The following is a 17,143-nucleotide window of genomic DNA, read 5'->3' on the forward strand; positions in this document are numbered from 1 at the left end:
GGGAAGGAGGAACCGAAAGACCAATAGGAGAGAAGCAAGGGAAGCCAGGCAGAGAGAGAGAGAGAGAGCAGAGCCAGGTGCATGGAAGCAAAATAATCAAGGAGCCTGCAGCCAGAGAAGAACTACACACACATGGCTCAGGGCTGTGCCAGTCAATTGTGTGTGTCGACAGGACCCTGCATAGCCCGAGGACGCCGCTTGCACTGAAGTAGGGGACATGACACTGGATTATTGTAATGTGGTTTATGCCAGTCTCCCAATTTCTGCAATGAAGAGTCTTCAAACCCTTCAGAATACAGTAATTCATTTATTATGTCATACAAGATGCTCAGATCATGCTACTTCTTTGCTATTGAAATTACATTGGTTACTAGTTCATTTAAGATTTCAATTTAAGGTACTTACATTGACCTATAAAGCAATTCATACCGGTTTACTGGATTAAATTGCATCTTTGGCTATCCCTTATACTCCAAAATGTTGTCTGCGCTCACTGAACGATCATAGACTTGTTCTTCCAAGTCCTAGAAAGGCCTATTAGAAAACTACAAGCAGCACCTTTTATTTTTTGGCTCCTTTCTTGTGGAATAGCTTTCCATTACATTTAAGAGATGAGCCTTCGTTAAAGAGCTTTAAGGCAGCTCTGAAAACCCATTTAAAAATAAATATTTAGTGTATATTTGCATTTGCAGGTTGGTGTGTTTGAGGAGCATGAAGTAGTTAGGAAACTATTTTTTTAAGTGCCTTTGGTATGATTGTCTCTTTCCTATATATTTTCTGGCATTCTTTTCTTTCATGTGTTTTTAATTGCTTTAGTTTATTTTTTTAAAAAGGGAATTCATCAAGTTTTAATAAACATAAGCATGATGATTAGAGTTGCAGGGTGAGAATGTGATTTTGGGCAAGTCATATAACATAACTCTCCATTGTCCAAGGTACAAAGTTAGATTGTAAGCCCTTTGGGGAATGGAATGTAACTTGCCTTGAGCTACTACTGAAAAATGCAGAGTTAAATCATAAATCTAAGCTCATCTAAAAAAACAACTTATTTCCTGTCAAATTAATTTCACAAAATAATGGTGAATTTTATCAAGAAAGCAAACAGGTATCTCCAAGGACAAGCAGGCTAATATTCTCACAATTGGGTAACGTAATGCTGTATTGCCCGGTCCAGAGCTTGTATCAAGCTTTCAGCAGAGCTCTTTTGGAGCGCAAGACACACTTCAGTGAGAACATATAGCCTGTTGTCCTCAGAGAATACCTGGTACAGATAAGTATCTTCATTTTACCATAATAAAAGTTACAGAAATGTAACATATTATGTTACTTCCCTGATTGAGGTTAGGGTAAGACATTACTATGTATAAGTATATTAGACATACGCATAAGGAACTTGAAGGGCAGTCTGCCTGTGAGAACCCTTTTATTAAAGTGTGCTACAGTTATGAAAAGCATGTGCACCAACTGTTTGGGGGCATGCCAAGTACAGTTACTACCCAGAAAATACTTTCCAACACAGTAAGTGTAAGAAAGCATGCAAGGAGGCAGATTCAGCATCTGTGCTGTCTAGACCAGTGATAGCACATGGTAAAGTGCCTTGTGCTAACTGCAATGTGCAGTCCAGGGGCGTATCTGGACTTCGCCGGTAGGGGGGGTCCAGAGCCGAGGTGAGGGGGCACATTTTAGCCCCCCCCCCTGGTGACCCCTGCTACCATTGCCGCCACCCCCCGGCCACCAGAACCACCTCCAACTGTCACCCGCCCGACGACCCTCTCGACCCCCTGCCCGCTGTCGCTTACCTGTGCTGGCGGGGGACCCCAACCCTCGCCAGCCGAAGCTGTTGTCCCTTCGTTCGTTTGTTCTGACTCGTCTCTGACGTCCTGTACATGTCCTGCACGTTGTGTACGTGCAGGACGTCAAGAGACGAGTCAGACTCAGAAAGAACAAAACAAACGAACAAAGGACAATGGCTTCGGCTGGCGGGGGTTGGGGTCCCCTGCCAGCACAGGAAGGCGACGGCAGGTTGGCGGCGGGAGGGGGGGGTTGCGAGGGCCGTTGGTAGAGGGGTTCAGGGCCAAATCTACGGGGGCCCTGGCCCCCGTGGCCCCATTACAGATACGCCCCTGGTGCAGTCCATACCCATTCCCCACCCATGCCCTGTCCCAGGGCTGTAGCTACCTATGTGCAACTGGTGAAGCCACACAGGGAGCAAGGGAAGCTGGAGTGCTAAATTAGAGCCCTGTCCTTTGGCTTTCATTGTTAGTATGTCACTAGTGGGCAGGGCAGAAGTGTTTGGGGGCGTCACACCAGGTGTGTTCTTGGCTTGTGACTCTCCTGTTCTGCCGCATACCACACTGTGCTGTTAGCATGTGAATTAGTGTCTATTGTCATGCCAACATGGTGAAATTAGGCCTTACCTGCTAATTTTCTTTCCTCTAGACCCTCCAGACCGGTCAAGACGCTTGGGTTATGCATGCCTACCAGCAGAGGGAGACTGAGAAAACTAACTTCAAACTGAGTACATATAACCTGTGCTAGCCCTCTATCTCCAGTATACAGTTAGCAAAGCAGAGAAACACATCCCTGTAACAGTAACTCCGAAACTAATAAAACCCCTGTACCTGGAAAACTAATAGGTAAACACCAACAGTGTGCTTAAACAGATGAAACGCTCAGGCGTCCCACTCTGCAGAACATTAGAGTCAAAGAAAATGTCTCCGACCATACTGAATATCAAATGAACAGACATAGCAGAACACGGCTCAAAATACTTCTGATAACTGACCCGGCTGAAAATTACTTTTGCTGAATTACTTCTGATACGAACCAGGGTGGGCTCTTGACCGGTCTGGAGGGTCTAGAGGAAAGAAAATTAGCAGGTAAGGCCTAATTTCACCTTCCTCAGCAACCCTCCAGACCGGTCAAGACGCTTGGGAAGTACCAAAGCAGTAGACACATTAAGGGTGGGACCCACGAAAAGCAGAAGACAACACAGCCGCTCCAAACCGAGCATCCTCTTTTGCCTGCACATCAATTCTATAATGCTTTACAAAAGAATGAATGGACGACCACACCGCCGCCTTACAAATGTCCTGAGGGGGAATAAAACTACTTTCCGCCCAAGAGGCGGCTACCCCCCGAGTAGAGTGTGCCTTCAGTACCGAGGGAACTGCCCGACGTTTCAACAAATACGCCGAGGCAATAGTCTCCTTTAACCATCTAGCCAAAGTGGCCTTGGAAGCCGCTTCCCCCTTTCTGGGACCTCCATACAAAATGAACAAACGATCCGACGCTCGGAAGTCCTGCGTTCTGCTCAAATACGACCGCAAAATGCGTCGAACATCTAACTTAGCCAAACGGCGTTGAGAGAGATCACCCGACCTATCCCCCAACACTGGTAACGAAATCACCTGATTAACATGAAAGGAGGATACCACCTTAGGAACAAACGAAGGAACTGTCCGCAAAGTCACTTTCTCCTTAGCCAAGGAGAGAAAAGGCTCTCTACAAGACAAAGCCTGTAGCTCCGAAATTCTACGCGCCGAAGCAATGGCCACCAGAAACACTGTCTTTAACGTAAGATCTTTACACGAGATGGACGCCAACGGTTCAAACGGAGGACCTACCAGAGCCTCCAACACCAAATTCAAATCCCAAGGCGGAACCGTCGGCCGACGAGGTGGACGAAGCAACTTGACAGCTTTCAAGAACCGCCCCACGTCCGGCGAAGCCGCCAAGGAAATCCCCTGAATCTTTCCACGGAAACAAGACAACGCTGAAACCTGCACTTTCAGGGAAGAGAGCGAGAGCCCCCTGTCCAGACCGTCCTGCAGGAACTCCAAAACTTCCGCGATGGAAACCCGTAGAGGAACATACTGCCGCTCTTGACACCAGTTCTCAAAAATGCGCCACACCCGCACATAAGCCAAAGAAGTAGACCTCTTACGAGAACGCAGCATGGTATCAATTACCCTGGCTGAAAAACCTTTCTTCCTTAATCTGAGCCTCTCAAGAGCCAGGCCGTAAGCGAGAATGGAGCAGGGTCGGCCATCTCGATCGGCCCCTGAACCAATCTCACCCTGGAGCCCAACGGAATGGGATCCTGCACCAATAACCGAACCAGGTCTCCGTACCACGGACGTCGAGGCCAATTGGGCGCAATCAGAACCACTAGACCTGCATGGTGCCCGATCCGCTGCACCACGCGGCCCACCAGCGGCCATGGCGGAAATACATAAAGCAACTGCTGAGTCGGCCACGGGAGCACTAACGCGTCGATGCCCTCGGCCCGAGGATCTCTTCGACGACTGAAGAAGCGAGGGGCCTGAGCGTTGTCGGCCGATGCCATGAGATCCAGCACCGGCCGCCCCCATGCCAACACCAGTCGATTGAACACTGAGGGATGGAGGGACCACTCTCCGGGGTCTAACGTGTGTCTGCTTAAAAAATCCGCGCTCACGTTGTCCACCCCTGCCACGTGGCCCGCCGAGATGCTCTGCAGATGAGCTTCTGCCCACAACATTAACTCCGCCGCCTCCACAGCTAACGCTTGGCTCTTCGTTCCCCCCTGCCGATTTACATAAGCGACGGCCGTGGCATTGTCGGAAAGAACCCTGACTGCCTTGCCTTCTATCAGGCTGTGAAAGGACCGAAGAGCCAACCGAATTGCTCGAGTCTCCAGGCGATTGATGGACCACGATGCTTCCTCCACCGTCCAAAGTCCTTGAGCTACCTGCCCCAGGCAATGCGCTCCCCAGCCCGAGAGACTCGCATCCGTGGTCAGAACCGTCCAAGTGGGAGAGTCCAGCGGCATTCCTTTCACCAGATTCGGAGAGTGTAGCCACCAGCGAAGGCTGCGAAGGGCAACCCCCGACAGAGGGAACCTCTCCTCCAGGTCCTGAGACTGAGGGGACCAACGAGACAACAAGGCTCTCTGTAACTCTCTCATATGGGCCCTGGCCCAAGGAACCACCTCTATTGTTGCTGCCATCAGACCCAACACCTGAAGATACGCCCGAGCCGAAGGCGCTCTCTGTGCTCGGAGCCGCCTGATCTGTCCCTGCAGCTTGGAGATGCGAGGAGCTGTCAAAAACACCCGGCCCTTCTTCGTGTCGAAGCGAACTCCCAGATACTCCAGAGACTGGGAAGGCACCAGGTGACACTTTGCCAGATTGACCACCCAACCGAGCGACTGCAAGAAGGTCACCACACGGCCGGTGGCCTCCTCGCTCTCTGACCTTGATTTGGCCCGAATCAACCAGTCGTCCAGATATGGATGCACCAAAATGCCCTGCAAGCGCAGCGCCGCCGCCACCACAACCATCACCTTGGAGAAGGTGCGAGGCGCAGTCGCCAGGCCGAAAGGTAGTGCACAAAACTGAAAATGCCTCCCTAAGACCACAAAGCGAAGAAAACGCTGGTGCGCCTCTAGGATGGGAATGTGTAAGTAAGCCTCTGTCAGGTCCAGAGACGTCAGAAACTCTCCTTCTTGCACCGCTACAATCACTGAGCGCAAAGTCTCCATCCGAAAGGAGGGAACCTTTAGGGCCGCATTGACCTTTTTGAGGTCTAAAATGGGCCGGAAGGCACCTTCTTCCTTCTTGGGCACCACGAAATAAATGGAGTAACAGCCCGTACCTCTTTCTAACCTGGGGACCGGTACCACCGCCCCCAAACCGATGAGACGCGACAGAGTGTCCCTTATTGCTCTCGCCTTGCCTCTTGAATGACAGGGAGACACGAGAAAGAAGTCGGAGAGGGGACTGTCGAATTCTAGGGCGTACCCGTCTCGCACTATCTGCAGTACCCACTGGTCTGACGTGATATGGACCCACCTCTGGTAAAACAAGCGTAAGCGAGCCCCCACGCGAACCAGAGGCTGGGTCCCCAAACCATCATTGAGACACACGGGACGTACCGGACGCTCCCGAAGAGGAGCCTCGCCCCCCGCGACGGCCACCTCGAAAGGACTGGGTTCTCTGGAAAAACCGACCCCTAGTCCCCCCAGAAGACCTACCGGGTCGATACCGCCGAGCCTCCTGAAAACGCCCCCGTCCTGCTGCCCCCTTAGACACCTTGGGACGAAGCTCAGGAAGCCGAGGCGCCTTAGCATCACCAAGACCCTTCACCAATTTATCCAATTCCTCCCCGAAAAGCAAAGAGCCTCTAAAGGGGAGGGAACAAAGTTTAGTCTTGGAAGCGGCATCAGCCACCCAGCCCCGCAACCACAGGGCCCGCCGAGCCGCCACGGCAAAAGTCATGTTCTTAGCCGATGCCCTCAACAAATCGTACAGTGCATCCGCCAAGAACGACGACCCCATCTCCAACTTGGCCAGATCTTGAACCAGAGAAGCCCTATCAGCCTGCGGGCCATCCAGGAGCCTCTCCGCCCAACGAAAACAAGCCCGCGCCACCAGACCTCCACAAACAGACGCTTGCAGCGCCAAGGCAGACAGATCAAAACTCCGCTTTAGGAAGGTCTCCAATTTCCTATCCTGAGGGTCCCGCAACGCGGCCCCCCCATCCACTGGAATAGCAGTAGCCTTAGTCACTGCCGTAACCACGGCATCCACCGTCGGAGGCCTGAGAGACTCTCTGTCCTCCTGAGGAAGGGGATAGAGCTTGGCCATAGCCCGAGCTACCTTACACTGAGCCTCCGGCGACTGCCACTCCTGCGAGATCATATCTCTCAAGTCCGCATTCATAGGAAAGGAGCGAGAGACCCGCCTGATCCCCTTAACCAAAGGATCCACCTGCTTCCCATCCCCAATGGGAGCTGCCGCAGAATCAAACCTTAAAGTGGCAGACACCTGCTCAATGAGTTCCGACAATTCATCCCTGTGAAAAATTCTAACCACCGAGGGGTCCTCCCCCGGCAAAGACAGGTCCCCATCCTGCCCTGCCACCGACCCCTCTTCCTCTTCCAGGGGGCTAAAATCACCCTCCGAGTCTGGAGGAGAAAAGACCTCTACATCTTCAGAGCACTCCACTCGCGGTCTTTTAGCGGTAGCCCCCCCCAACCTTGGACTAAGGGACTCCGCACCCGATGGGCCCGCCTTCCAAGCCTGAAACAAACTCCAAACAAACTCTGGAGGGAACCCCATGCTGCCCGAGGCTTCCCCCCCAGCGGGACTCGAAATCGGGAAAGGCTGCGGTCCCACGACCGTCTCAGCACCCAAAAGACCCGAATCCAAGATGGCGGCGGTTCCCGCCAAAATCGGGACCGCCGTTGAAGCGCCAAACTGAGCCGCACCACCCTCCTGCGCTCCCGCAGAAGGAATCTCCGCTGCTAACACCGGAGGCGCGGGAGATGAGGCCGTGGGCTCTCCACAAAAGCGGCAGGGACCGCCAGCCGCTTCAACACCCCGACGCGCGCACAGCCGGCAACGAAGAAACTTCCCCGACATACTCGCGCCTCTTAAACAGCTGATTACTACCGGCGAAGTAAAAATCAAGAAATAACACTCACCGGCGCTGAATCACTGGCCCAGCTCTCCCAGACCGGCTGAACAACTCCGGAAACCCCGGAGTGCAGCTGCTGCAGCTCTCCACACGAGGTGTTTTTTTTTTTTTTTTTTTTTTTTTTTAACTTTATTTGAGCCCTGCTGCTATAATCTGAATGGCACTCAAGGCTGCAGGATTAACACTGCAGCCGAGGCACAAAGCTGCCCAAAACGGGAGAGCCAGTCGGGGGAGGGACCCGGCCACCCGGGTGTGACACCCCAGAGGGGACAATGGTAGGCCCCACCGGACCTACCAACCCCTTGCACACCACAGAGTTCCAGGCACAGGGATCAACTGATCTTTCACCAACTTCTCCTTAGAAACAACTGAAAATAAACTAGTCTCACAAAATGGACCTAAATCCTGCCAGACCGGACAAGCTGCACAGCTGCATGTCTACCCTCTGCTGAGACTGAGAAAATACTGGAGATAGAGGGCTAGCACAGGTTATATGTACTCAGTTTGAAGTTAGTTTTCTCAGTCTCCCTCTGCTGGTAGGCATGCATAACCCAAGCGTCTTGACCGGTCTGGAGGGTTGCTGAGGAAGGTAATGGTTTCTGTGGCTATGTGCTAACAGCTACTGCATGCTAATTCACAAGCTAACTGCTTAATGCACATTAGTAAAAAGCCCCCTATGATTAAAATGAGTCATATTAACAAACATTCTAAACTGCTTCAAAGCAAAATATTCTTTAAGCAGAGATTGATTAAGTCGCAAAATAAGTTGTTGAGATACTTCTAACCAATTCAACAAATACTTTTTTAAATGATGCTCCTACACTAAAGGTTAATATACATTACCTTGTCCTCAGAGATAAGGGAAGATGAGGATTTATTTGCTGAAATTTAATTAATAGGTGATCATCAATGAATTGACTGCAACCACCTTTCTATTATACAGATGGATTTTTTAAATTAACACAACTATCATAAATTTTGTATGGTTTTTTTTTTTTTTGCCTTCCTTCAAAGTGCAAGGGAATTAAGCTGCGGAAAAAGGGAAACTGCGCTGGCGTCAGCGCATGTTTTTGACGTGCGCTGAGGCCCCCTTTTCCCGCAGCGGGCAAAAGGCTGGGGTTATTTTAAAGAACAAGTGAACATGTGGCAAGTGAAGCATTTGTCACTTGGCCATTTCAGGGGGGAGCACTTAACGCCACCCACTGAGGTGGCGGTAAAGGCTACCACACTCATCCGGAGGTAAACACTGGTGCTACATAAATGAAAATACGCACTGGGGGTCGGAACTACCGCCGGGCTGCTGTGGTAGCCCAGCGGTACTTCCTGTTTAGCGTGTGGTAAGCCCACATTTGGCTTACCGCCACTTAGTAAAAGACCCCCCCTACATGAATATGTGTAAGTCACAAAGGCTCCAACAAAATAGCTAGTTTTCTTCCTTAGTAACTGCAATTGTGGTCATAGCCACTCATCTCAAATAGCAGATTATACTGGCAAACTTTGACAAAGACAGGTAAACCAAATGAAGAAAACTTATTAAAATGAAAGTAGAACAAATACTGACCTGTTCTTGAATAGCTTTATTATTATGATTGAGATAGTTTCTACAGATCTCACAGAAATGCATTGTCTGTGTTCTCAATAACAAAAGGGTTTCCTAAAAACCAAGAAACAGATGAACAAATTAAAAGAATGCTAGAGCAATAAGGCACCCTATTCTATGAATTACATACTCAGTGCACATCATTATCATCATCTTGCAACCATGTCTAAGGTCAATAAAAAATATGAAATAACAAAAAAAATCAAGATTAAAATCTACTATAATAATTTCCTCCTTCAACGTTCGAATGTGTCTCACTGGGATCATAACCTCTCCTGACATCACTGGCCCGCACTAGAACCCTGCTTGCCTGATGTCAGGAGATGTTACTACTCCTAGCAGGGAGGCGGGAAGCGTGCAACTACAATTAACAGCAGTGACAGCTGGACGGCACCGGCAAACAAGAACACAGAGAGGTGAACGGCAGCGGACAACAGCGGGAGCCGCTTCAGAGAACAGAACGGCAGCGTCCAAAACAGGTAACCCACAAACTGGAACTCCCTCCCATCGAATTTTACAACTCATCTTCACTTACCAAGTTGGGGTGACGGTGGCCGGCAGCAGCAGTAAAAAGCATGCAGGCTCGGCCCTTCACTCTCTCTCAGCTCTGGTCCTGCCCTTGCAGAAACAGGAAATGAGGGCGGGACTTGGTAAGTGAACATGATTTCCAAAATTTGGAGGGAGGGGTGCTGGAACTGGAAAGGGGGGGGGGGGGGAAGGGAGGGATGAGGACCCTGGAACTGGGAGGGATGGGGACCCTAAAACTCAGAGAGGGGGACCCTGAAATTCGGAGAGAGGGAGGGAGGGAGGGAGCCTGAAACTGGGAGGGAGGGAGCTTGAAACTCGGACGGAGGGGGGATCCTGAAACTCAGAGGGATGGAAGGGTGGATCCTGAAACTCAGAGCGAGGGAGGGGTGGACACAAACTCAGAGGGAGGGAGGAAGTGGGGGAACGGACGACCCTGGAACTCAGACGGAGGGAGGGACCCTGGAACTCGGACGGAGGGAGGGGGACGACGACCCTGGAATACAGAGGGAGGGAGGGAGGGCCCCTGGAACTTGGAGGGAGGGACCCTGGAAATCAGACGGAGGGAGGGACGGAGGGAGGGAGGGGGGACCCTGGAACTGGGAGGGAGGGAGAGGGGGGCCCTGGCACACACTCTCAATCTCACACACACACACTCTCTCTCACATACACACTCACACCCAGTCTCACTCTCTCTCTGTCACACACACACACACTTTCTCTCTCTCTCTCTTTCTCTATTACACTCACTCTCACACTCTCTCAAACATACACACTCCGAGGAAAACCTTGCTAGCGCCCGTTTCATTTCTGTCAGAAACGGGCCTGATTTACTAGTGTATATATATACACATCTATATCTATCTATCTATCTATCTATCTATCTATCTATCTATCTATCTATATATGCCAACTGGCATTAATGAATTAAAAACAAATCAATTATATAAAAGAAAATAAAAAGTATTTACAAAAAACAAATAATTACTTGAAAAAATACAAAACTAAAACAAAAGCAGGCAATATATATATATAAAGCAGGGTGGGAAATTAAGGATGCTCAACCAAAATTTGTGGGAGGGGAAGGGGGAAAGAGCCGGGGAAGGGGATGCTGCTTAGAGGCAATCTCTGCCTCCATGGTATTCACCAGCTGCTCCACCATCCTATACAGTCCATCAATGCTGGTCCCTCAAGACCCGCACCTCTGTGATCATTTCCCTGGCAATAGAGGGCTAGCCTAGAGGACCAACACGAGGGCCTGGAGTGGTGTCATTTGTGACTTCCTCATCCTCCCTTTTAGACTGGGAAGAGGGGGATGACACAGAGGCAAGTGGCCCCATATTCTGGGAAGCCTGTTATGCTGGGGCTCCTGTGGATGGTGCTATGGCTGCAGCTGGTCGTGCTGGGGCTGGTGCTCCTGCCATGGGTGCTGGGGCAGCTGCTGCTGCACCTGCAGCTGCCCTTCCCCGAGCTGGTGGAGCCCAAGGCAGGTTCTCCACCCCTGCTGCAGCTCCTTGACCTGCAAGCTCTGTGGGCACACAATTGCAGACAAAAAATGTAAGCATTGGAATATGACATATTGTTTATTGTGTGCTACAGGTAAAGGCAACAGAAAAGTATATTTTCTGCATGTCCCTTCTCCATCACAACTATCTGTACAGATTATCTGAGACAAGGGGTGGGAATTACATTGTCCACTAGGACACAGAGTTCTAGTGGGAATGGAACCCGGGGGGGGGGGGGGGGGGGGACAGTAATTGGGTTTACATGGGGTTGATGACACTAGATGGATCAATTTCAATGAGATATAGGCATTTTGTAAACAGGTATAAGCAGAAGCAATATATACATATTACAGCAATTGTCACTATCTCAGCTGCCAATGGAGACAGTGTTGTATTTGCCCAATCCCAGCTCTATATGATGCAAAACACACAGATGCTCCTAATAGTTCATTGCCAGAGATGGCTAACATGCATACATGTATTGGGGGGGGGGGGGGGGGGGGGGAGCATGATCAGTCTTTGTGCATAGTCCTCAGAAAACATATTGACTAACCAGTCAATCCAGATAAACAGTAGGTTGCCTAGCATTCGAGGCAGGCTCCCCCTACTAAAAAAAAAAACCCAAGTAGAAGTAAATCAATTTTTTTACTCATTCCAAAAGTACCAAGACTATGGGACACTCAACGAAGTTACATGGAAATACTTTTAAAACAAATAGGAGGAAATATTTTTTTCACTCAATGAAGTTAAGCTCTGGAACTCTTTGCCAGAGGATGTGGTAACAGCGGTTATCATATCTGGGTTTAAAAAAGGTTTGGACAAATTCCTGGAGGAAAAGTCCACAGTCTGCTATTGAGACAGACATGGGAAGCAACTGTTTGCCCTGGGATTTGTAGAATGGATTGTTGCCACAATTTGGATTTCTGCCAGGTACTTGTGACCTGGCTTGGCCACTGTTTGAAAACAGGATACTGAGCTAGATGAACCATTGGTCTGACCCAGTATGGTTACTCTTATGTTCTTACCTTCTTATGTAATTTACGTGCTGGGACAGAGTGGCTCTTGAACCAGCAACCTTCTATGCTTTGCACTGCCTACCTGCAGACAGCAGAACTGCAGATGCTGGTTGAAAATTGAGGCACATTAGCTATATGAACTACAGCACTTCATACAGTTGCCCTTTTCAGGTACCACACACCAAAGGCTGTACCTCTTCACTCTACAGTTGGTGATTTCCACAAGAACAGTGGTTTCTAAACCTGGTCCTGGTGGCACCTCAGCCAGTCAGGGTATCAATATGTCCACAATGAATTTTCATGAGATAGATTTGTATGTAGTGGTGGGAGTGCATAAAACTCTCTCTCATGAATATTCATTGTGGGTATCCTAAAAACCTGACTGGCTAAGGTGCCACCAGGTCCAGGTTTGGGATCCACTGCACTAGAATTCTGATAATTAACCATCGATGTTGGATCTTAGAACATTTGGCCAAAAAGCTTTATATATTTTTGAGGTATGGCAGGATTTGAAATAAATTGTTCCTTGTATTTGTTTGGTTCCTCCCTTCACTAAGAAGGCTTCTTTATTTACTGTAATCTGATTTGAATTATTTAGGATGAGAATATGGCTAACAACTAACCTATTGCCCTCTGACAAGGGCCATCCAAGGAGCAATAGCCCAACCATTTGTGACCCACTTCCTGACAGCGATGTGGTCAAACACAGACAGGTTTATGGCCTCTCAGAACATGACACCAAGGAAAAACAGGGGAGGATTAAGATAGACCTCTTAGATGCAGCTCACCCTAGCTAATGACATTATCAGAAATAAAGATGCACCAAAGATGTGCACAAATGCACCCAGGGTGGCATGTTTCTTGGATTCCCCAGTTGACACAGGTCCACGTACCACACATCCTTGGCACTTGTCTCTAGAGAACATGCAGCTGCACATACCCTTCCACAGACCTCAACCCAAACCCATAACAATGCTGGCTTTAGCACATATAGATTAGCTGTCTCTTACCGCTTTCTGCAGCTACCTCCTGCCTAATCTGCTGGAAAGGGTCAGGGTGCTGTTGCCGAAGTGGCGGACCTTTGACTTTAATCCTTCCAGCTCCCGCCTCATGCCAAATTTTCTGTGGGGACACAGCAACAGATGTCACCGTTGTTTGCATCCTACCTTTGTTTCTATGGCCAATTTGCACCCCTGTTGGCAGTCTATGATTCAGCTGAACAATTAGGGACACAGTGACCCTTTGCCATCATAATCATAGGTAGCTAAACTTATCCCTAGTTTAGTACAAAACTGCACACAATCTGGGCTTATCAGTGAAAGTTGAGAGGAAAATGCCCTAGACTGTGTGGTCCAACATGCATTATCCAAACTAGACAGTGTGTGGCCTACATAAACACCAGGGTCAGAGGGTAAAGGAATCTGTCTTACCTCCATAGCTGACTCTGGAACCTTCCCCAGAGGTTGTTAGAGGTGCACAGACTGGCTTCTACGATGTTTAGGATACAGCTGGCCTTCATGCCAGACGACTACTACTACTTATTTCTAAAGCGCTACTAGATGTACGCAGCGCTGCACACCTGAACATGAAGAGACAGTCCTTGCTCGACAGAGCTTACAATCTAATTAGGACAGACAAACCAGTCTGAACAATTCCACAACCTCCTCTCTGGAAAAATTCGGCAGACTCTTCCCCGCGACATTGTTGTGTAGGATCTCCTGGCCACAGAGGGCAGATATTACAGCGGTTTCCAACATATCCGGTTATGCAGCCAGTATACCCAGTTTATGCAAATAAACTGGCTTTTTGTGGCCGACATACCTGGCTAGTATGCATTTTGTATCCGTCTATAACGGCGACACCGAACAAGGACATGGTTAGTCAAATATGACCACCTTGCCACCAGTCCCCGTGTACAGGTGTGCGGGGAACCTTACCTACCTGGAGATTTCATCGAGTTGTGGCCTGTGGGTTGTGCGGAATGGCAATTGTTATGCTGTCAGATATCACAGAACTACTTACAATCCCAAGCAATATTCAAAGCTGATCAGGCACCATTTTGCCATCTGGACCGTCATTTTCAAAACTGAGCAGCTTTGAGTGCTGGAAGTCCGATATTTATTATCGTAGTTATGTTCATGAAAGCAGCCATGCTTTTAAAGAAATATCTGCCAATATTCAGAATGATAGCCAGTTATTATTTGCAGCTGAAAATGCGAGGATACAGATGACAGGTTTATGATAGCCAGTTAACTTGGAATTAGCTGCGCTTTTGAATATCGGCAGACTGTTCCTAAGGGATTGGGTTAAGATAGTGACTGCAACACCACATATATGTTTACATTTTTTTTAAAGTATGTATATTATTTAAGTTAGATCATGTCAGGCATCAACCACCCTCTCAGTGAAAAAGAAATTCTGACATTACTCCTAAGTCTACCACCCCGCAACCTAAATTTATGCCCTCTAGTTTTACTGTTTCCCCTTCTCTGGATATGATTTGTTTCTATATTAATACCTTTCAAGTACTTAAAAGTTTGTATCATATCTCCCCTGTCCCTTCTTTCCTCTAGGATATACATATTCAGATCTTCTAGTCTCCTCTCATTCATCTTTTGGTGCAAACCCCATATCATTTTTGTCATCTTCCCCTGGACTGCTTCAAGTCTTTTTCATCCTTAGCAAGATATGGCCTCTAAAACTGAATACAATACTCCAAAAGCGGTGACGGAATTCAAAAAAGCTTGGGATGAACACAGAGGATCTCTAATTAGAAAATGGATTGTATAAAAAAATAAAACTTAAATGGCTGCATGTGTGTTGATGTGTTGAGTGGTGCTTAGATGGCTACTCCAGCTGTGAAGAACTAATGCCAGAGCCGGGCAAGACTTTTATGGTCTGTGTCTTATATATGGCAATCCGGTTTAAGATGGACTGGAGAGGGCTTTGACAACTACTCCAGTAGCTGGAACGTGAGGACAATGTTGGGCAGACATTTAAGATCTGTGTCCCACAAATGACAAGACAGGTTTGGATAGTCTGGAGTGGGTTTCGACAGCAACTCCAGTAGTTGGAACGTAAGGACAATACCGGGCAGACTTCTACAGTCTATGTCCCACAAATGCCAAAGAAAGACCATGATCAAGTATTTTATATCACATTCATTATAGGTTTAATCATGAATTGATAATGAGTGTGATTATTGAGCAGACTGGATTGACATTTCAGGTCTCTTTCTGCCGTCATTTACTATGTTATTGTAATTAATCCTCTGAACTTTTTCATTAACTTCTCTGGTTTATCTCTTGCTGCAGTGGATCTATGCATAAGTTCACCGTGACCTTAATTTACAGCAGGGATGTTATCTTTATCTCCAGTGTCTGCACTATTGCTGCCACCATCTCTAGCCCTTTTATGAAAGCTATGGGCGAGCATCTTCTTATGCTGGGCAACGTGTGGCTAGTACGGTGTCACTATGTGAAGGTACTCAGCAAGGCAAGGAGAAAATGTTATTCTCTCTCTTACAGATGAACAACAATCCATCAACTACATGTTACAAGTAATCCCATGGCTTTTTTGTTAGCCACTGTAGGGAAAATTGTGTCATAAGAACATAAGAATAGGCATACTGTGTCAGACTAATGGTCTATCTAGCCCAGTATCCTGTTTCCAACAATAGCCAAGCAAGGTCACAAGTACATGGCAGAAACCCAAATCGTGGCAACACTCCATGCTACCAATCTCAGGGCAAGCAGTTGCTTCCCCATGTCTGTCTCAACAGCAGACTATGGACTTTTCCTCCAGGAATCTGTCCAAAACTTTTTTTAAACCCAGATATGCTAACTGCTGTTACTACAAAGAGAACTATTTGTTGAGTGAAAAAATATTTCCTCCTATTTGTTTTAATAGTATTACTATGTAATTTCCTTGAGTGTCCCCTAGTGCTTTGTACATTCTACACCACTCAGGATTTTGTAGACCTCAATCATATCTTCCCTCATCAGTCTGTGAAAAGCAATAATCTTCAATGCAAGGAAAAATGAATGTTGTTCAATGTTGAATTATGTGGAAAGAAGGTATTTTTAGTAAAAAACCTGAACACTGAGGGAGCCTTGCGCCTAAAGTTAAAAAAAAAGAGTTTTCTGACATGGGACCATGCCTGACTCATTCTGCAAAAAGACAGTAAGAGGGCTTCATGCATGTGACTGTGTGGTACTAGCTGTACATGAACAGGGAAAGTTTTTCTAGGCCTAGCTTTCACATGTTCCATATTTCGTGCCATGAGATGGGACTAATTCTTTGTCAATAATTTTCACCCTATTATTATTTGATTAATGCTAAGTAATAATTTGGCTTATCAAACCTTAGAGGAACTTCTTTCCATGATTGTTGTCAGCTGCCACAGAAGTGCATAATAGGTGCACTGAAGAGCTGGTAGAACAACCTGCAAACAGAAGATACAGTTTTAATAAAGAGATCTTTCAAGTACATTGATGGTATGAAAAAAGTTTCTGGCATCTGTGTGAAGCAATAATTAAATCTCTCTTTGTATTCTCAATTTGTACTACTACAATGTGCACATTACCTCAGCAGGTACGCATCTGCATTCCATTTCTAAATCCAGGAGCTGGGAAGTCCTGTTGTATAGATTCCATCTTGTGAGATTATGGGCACTATAAGTTGTACAGAAAAGAAAGCACACATTTTAATGAAATTTCTATACAGAAAACAAACCACACAATATTTTTCTCTGAAATGCTTAATCACAATTACCAAAGTTTATCTGCGAACTAAGAATAAAATTTTGAGTTGCAGTATTTGATTATTGTTTATTTTATTATCATTTATTTTGGAAAGCAAGTCGAAGCAGTTTACAATAACCTTTGCCCCCCCCCCCCTTACTGTTTAATATGTTTATGTACTTCGAGTTTAATGTGTCAGGAGAATGGATTTTTATCCTATAGCTATGCAGATGACGTCATCATTCTGATTCCTTTTACACATACAATTCAATCAGAGACTTCGGATTTCAAAAA

General features: G+C 47.4%; 1 protein-coding gene across 2 annotated transcripts in view; it reads right to left on the reverse strand.

The window, feature by feature from the left end:
• Window positions 1–17,143, reverse strand: part of LOC115468711 (cohesin subunit SA-2-like) — a 312,673-nt gene that overhangs the window by 50,450 nt on the left and 245,080 nt on the right. For both annotated transcript variants that reach the window (XM_030200630.1, XM_030200629.1), the window contains exons 22-24: window positions 16,693–16,780; window positions 16,471–16,551; window positions 9,023–9,115 (exon numbers count right to left, since the gene is read on the reverse strand). In XM_030200630.1, the coding sequence (XP_030056490.1) occupies window positions 9,023–9,115; window positions 16,471–16,551; window positions 16,693–16,780 (262 nt within the window). The remainder of the gene's footprint in view (window positions 1–9,022; window positions 9,116–16,470; window positions 16,552–16,692; window positions 16,781–17,143) is intronic.

Source organism: Microcaecilia unicolor, chromosome 4 (genome assembly GCF_901765095.1).
Source record: "Microcaecilia unicolor chromosome 4, aMicUni1.1, whole genome shotgun sequence".
Classification (NCBI taxonomy): Eukaryota; Metazoa; Chordata; class Amphibia; order Gymnophiona; family Siphonopidae; genus Microcaecilia; species Microcaecilia unicolor.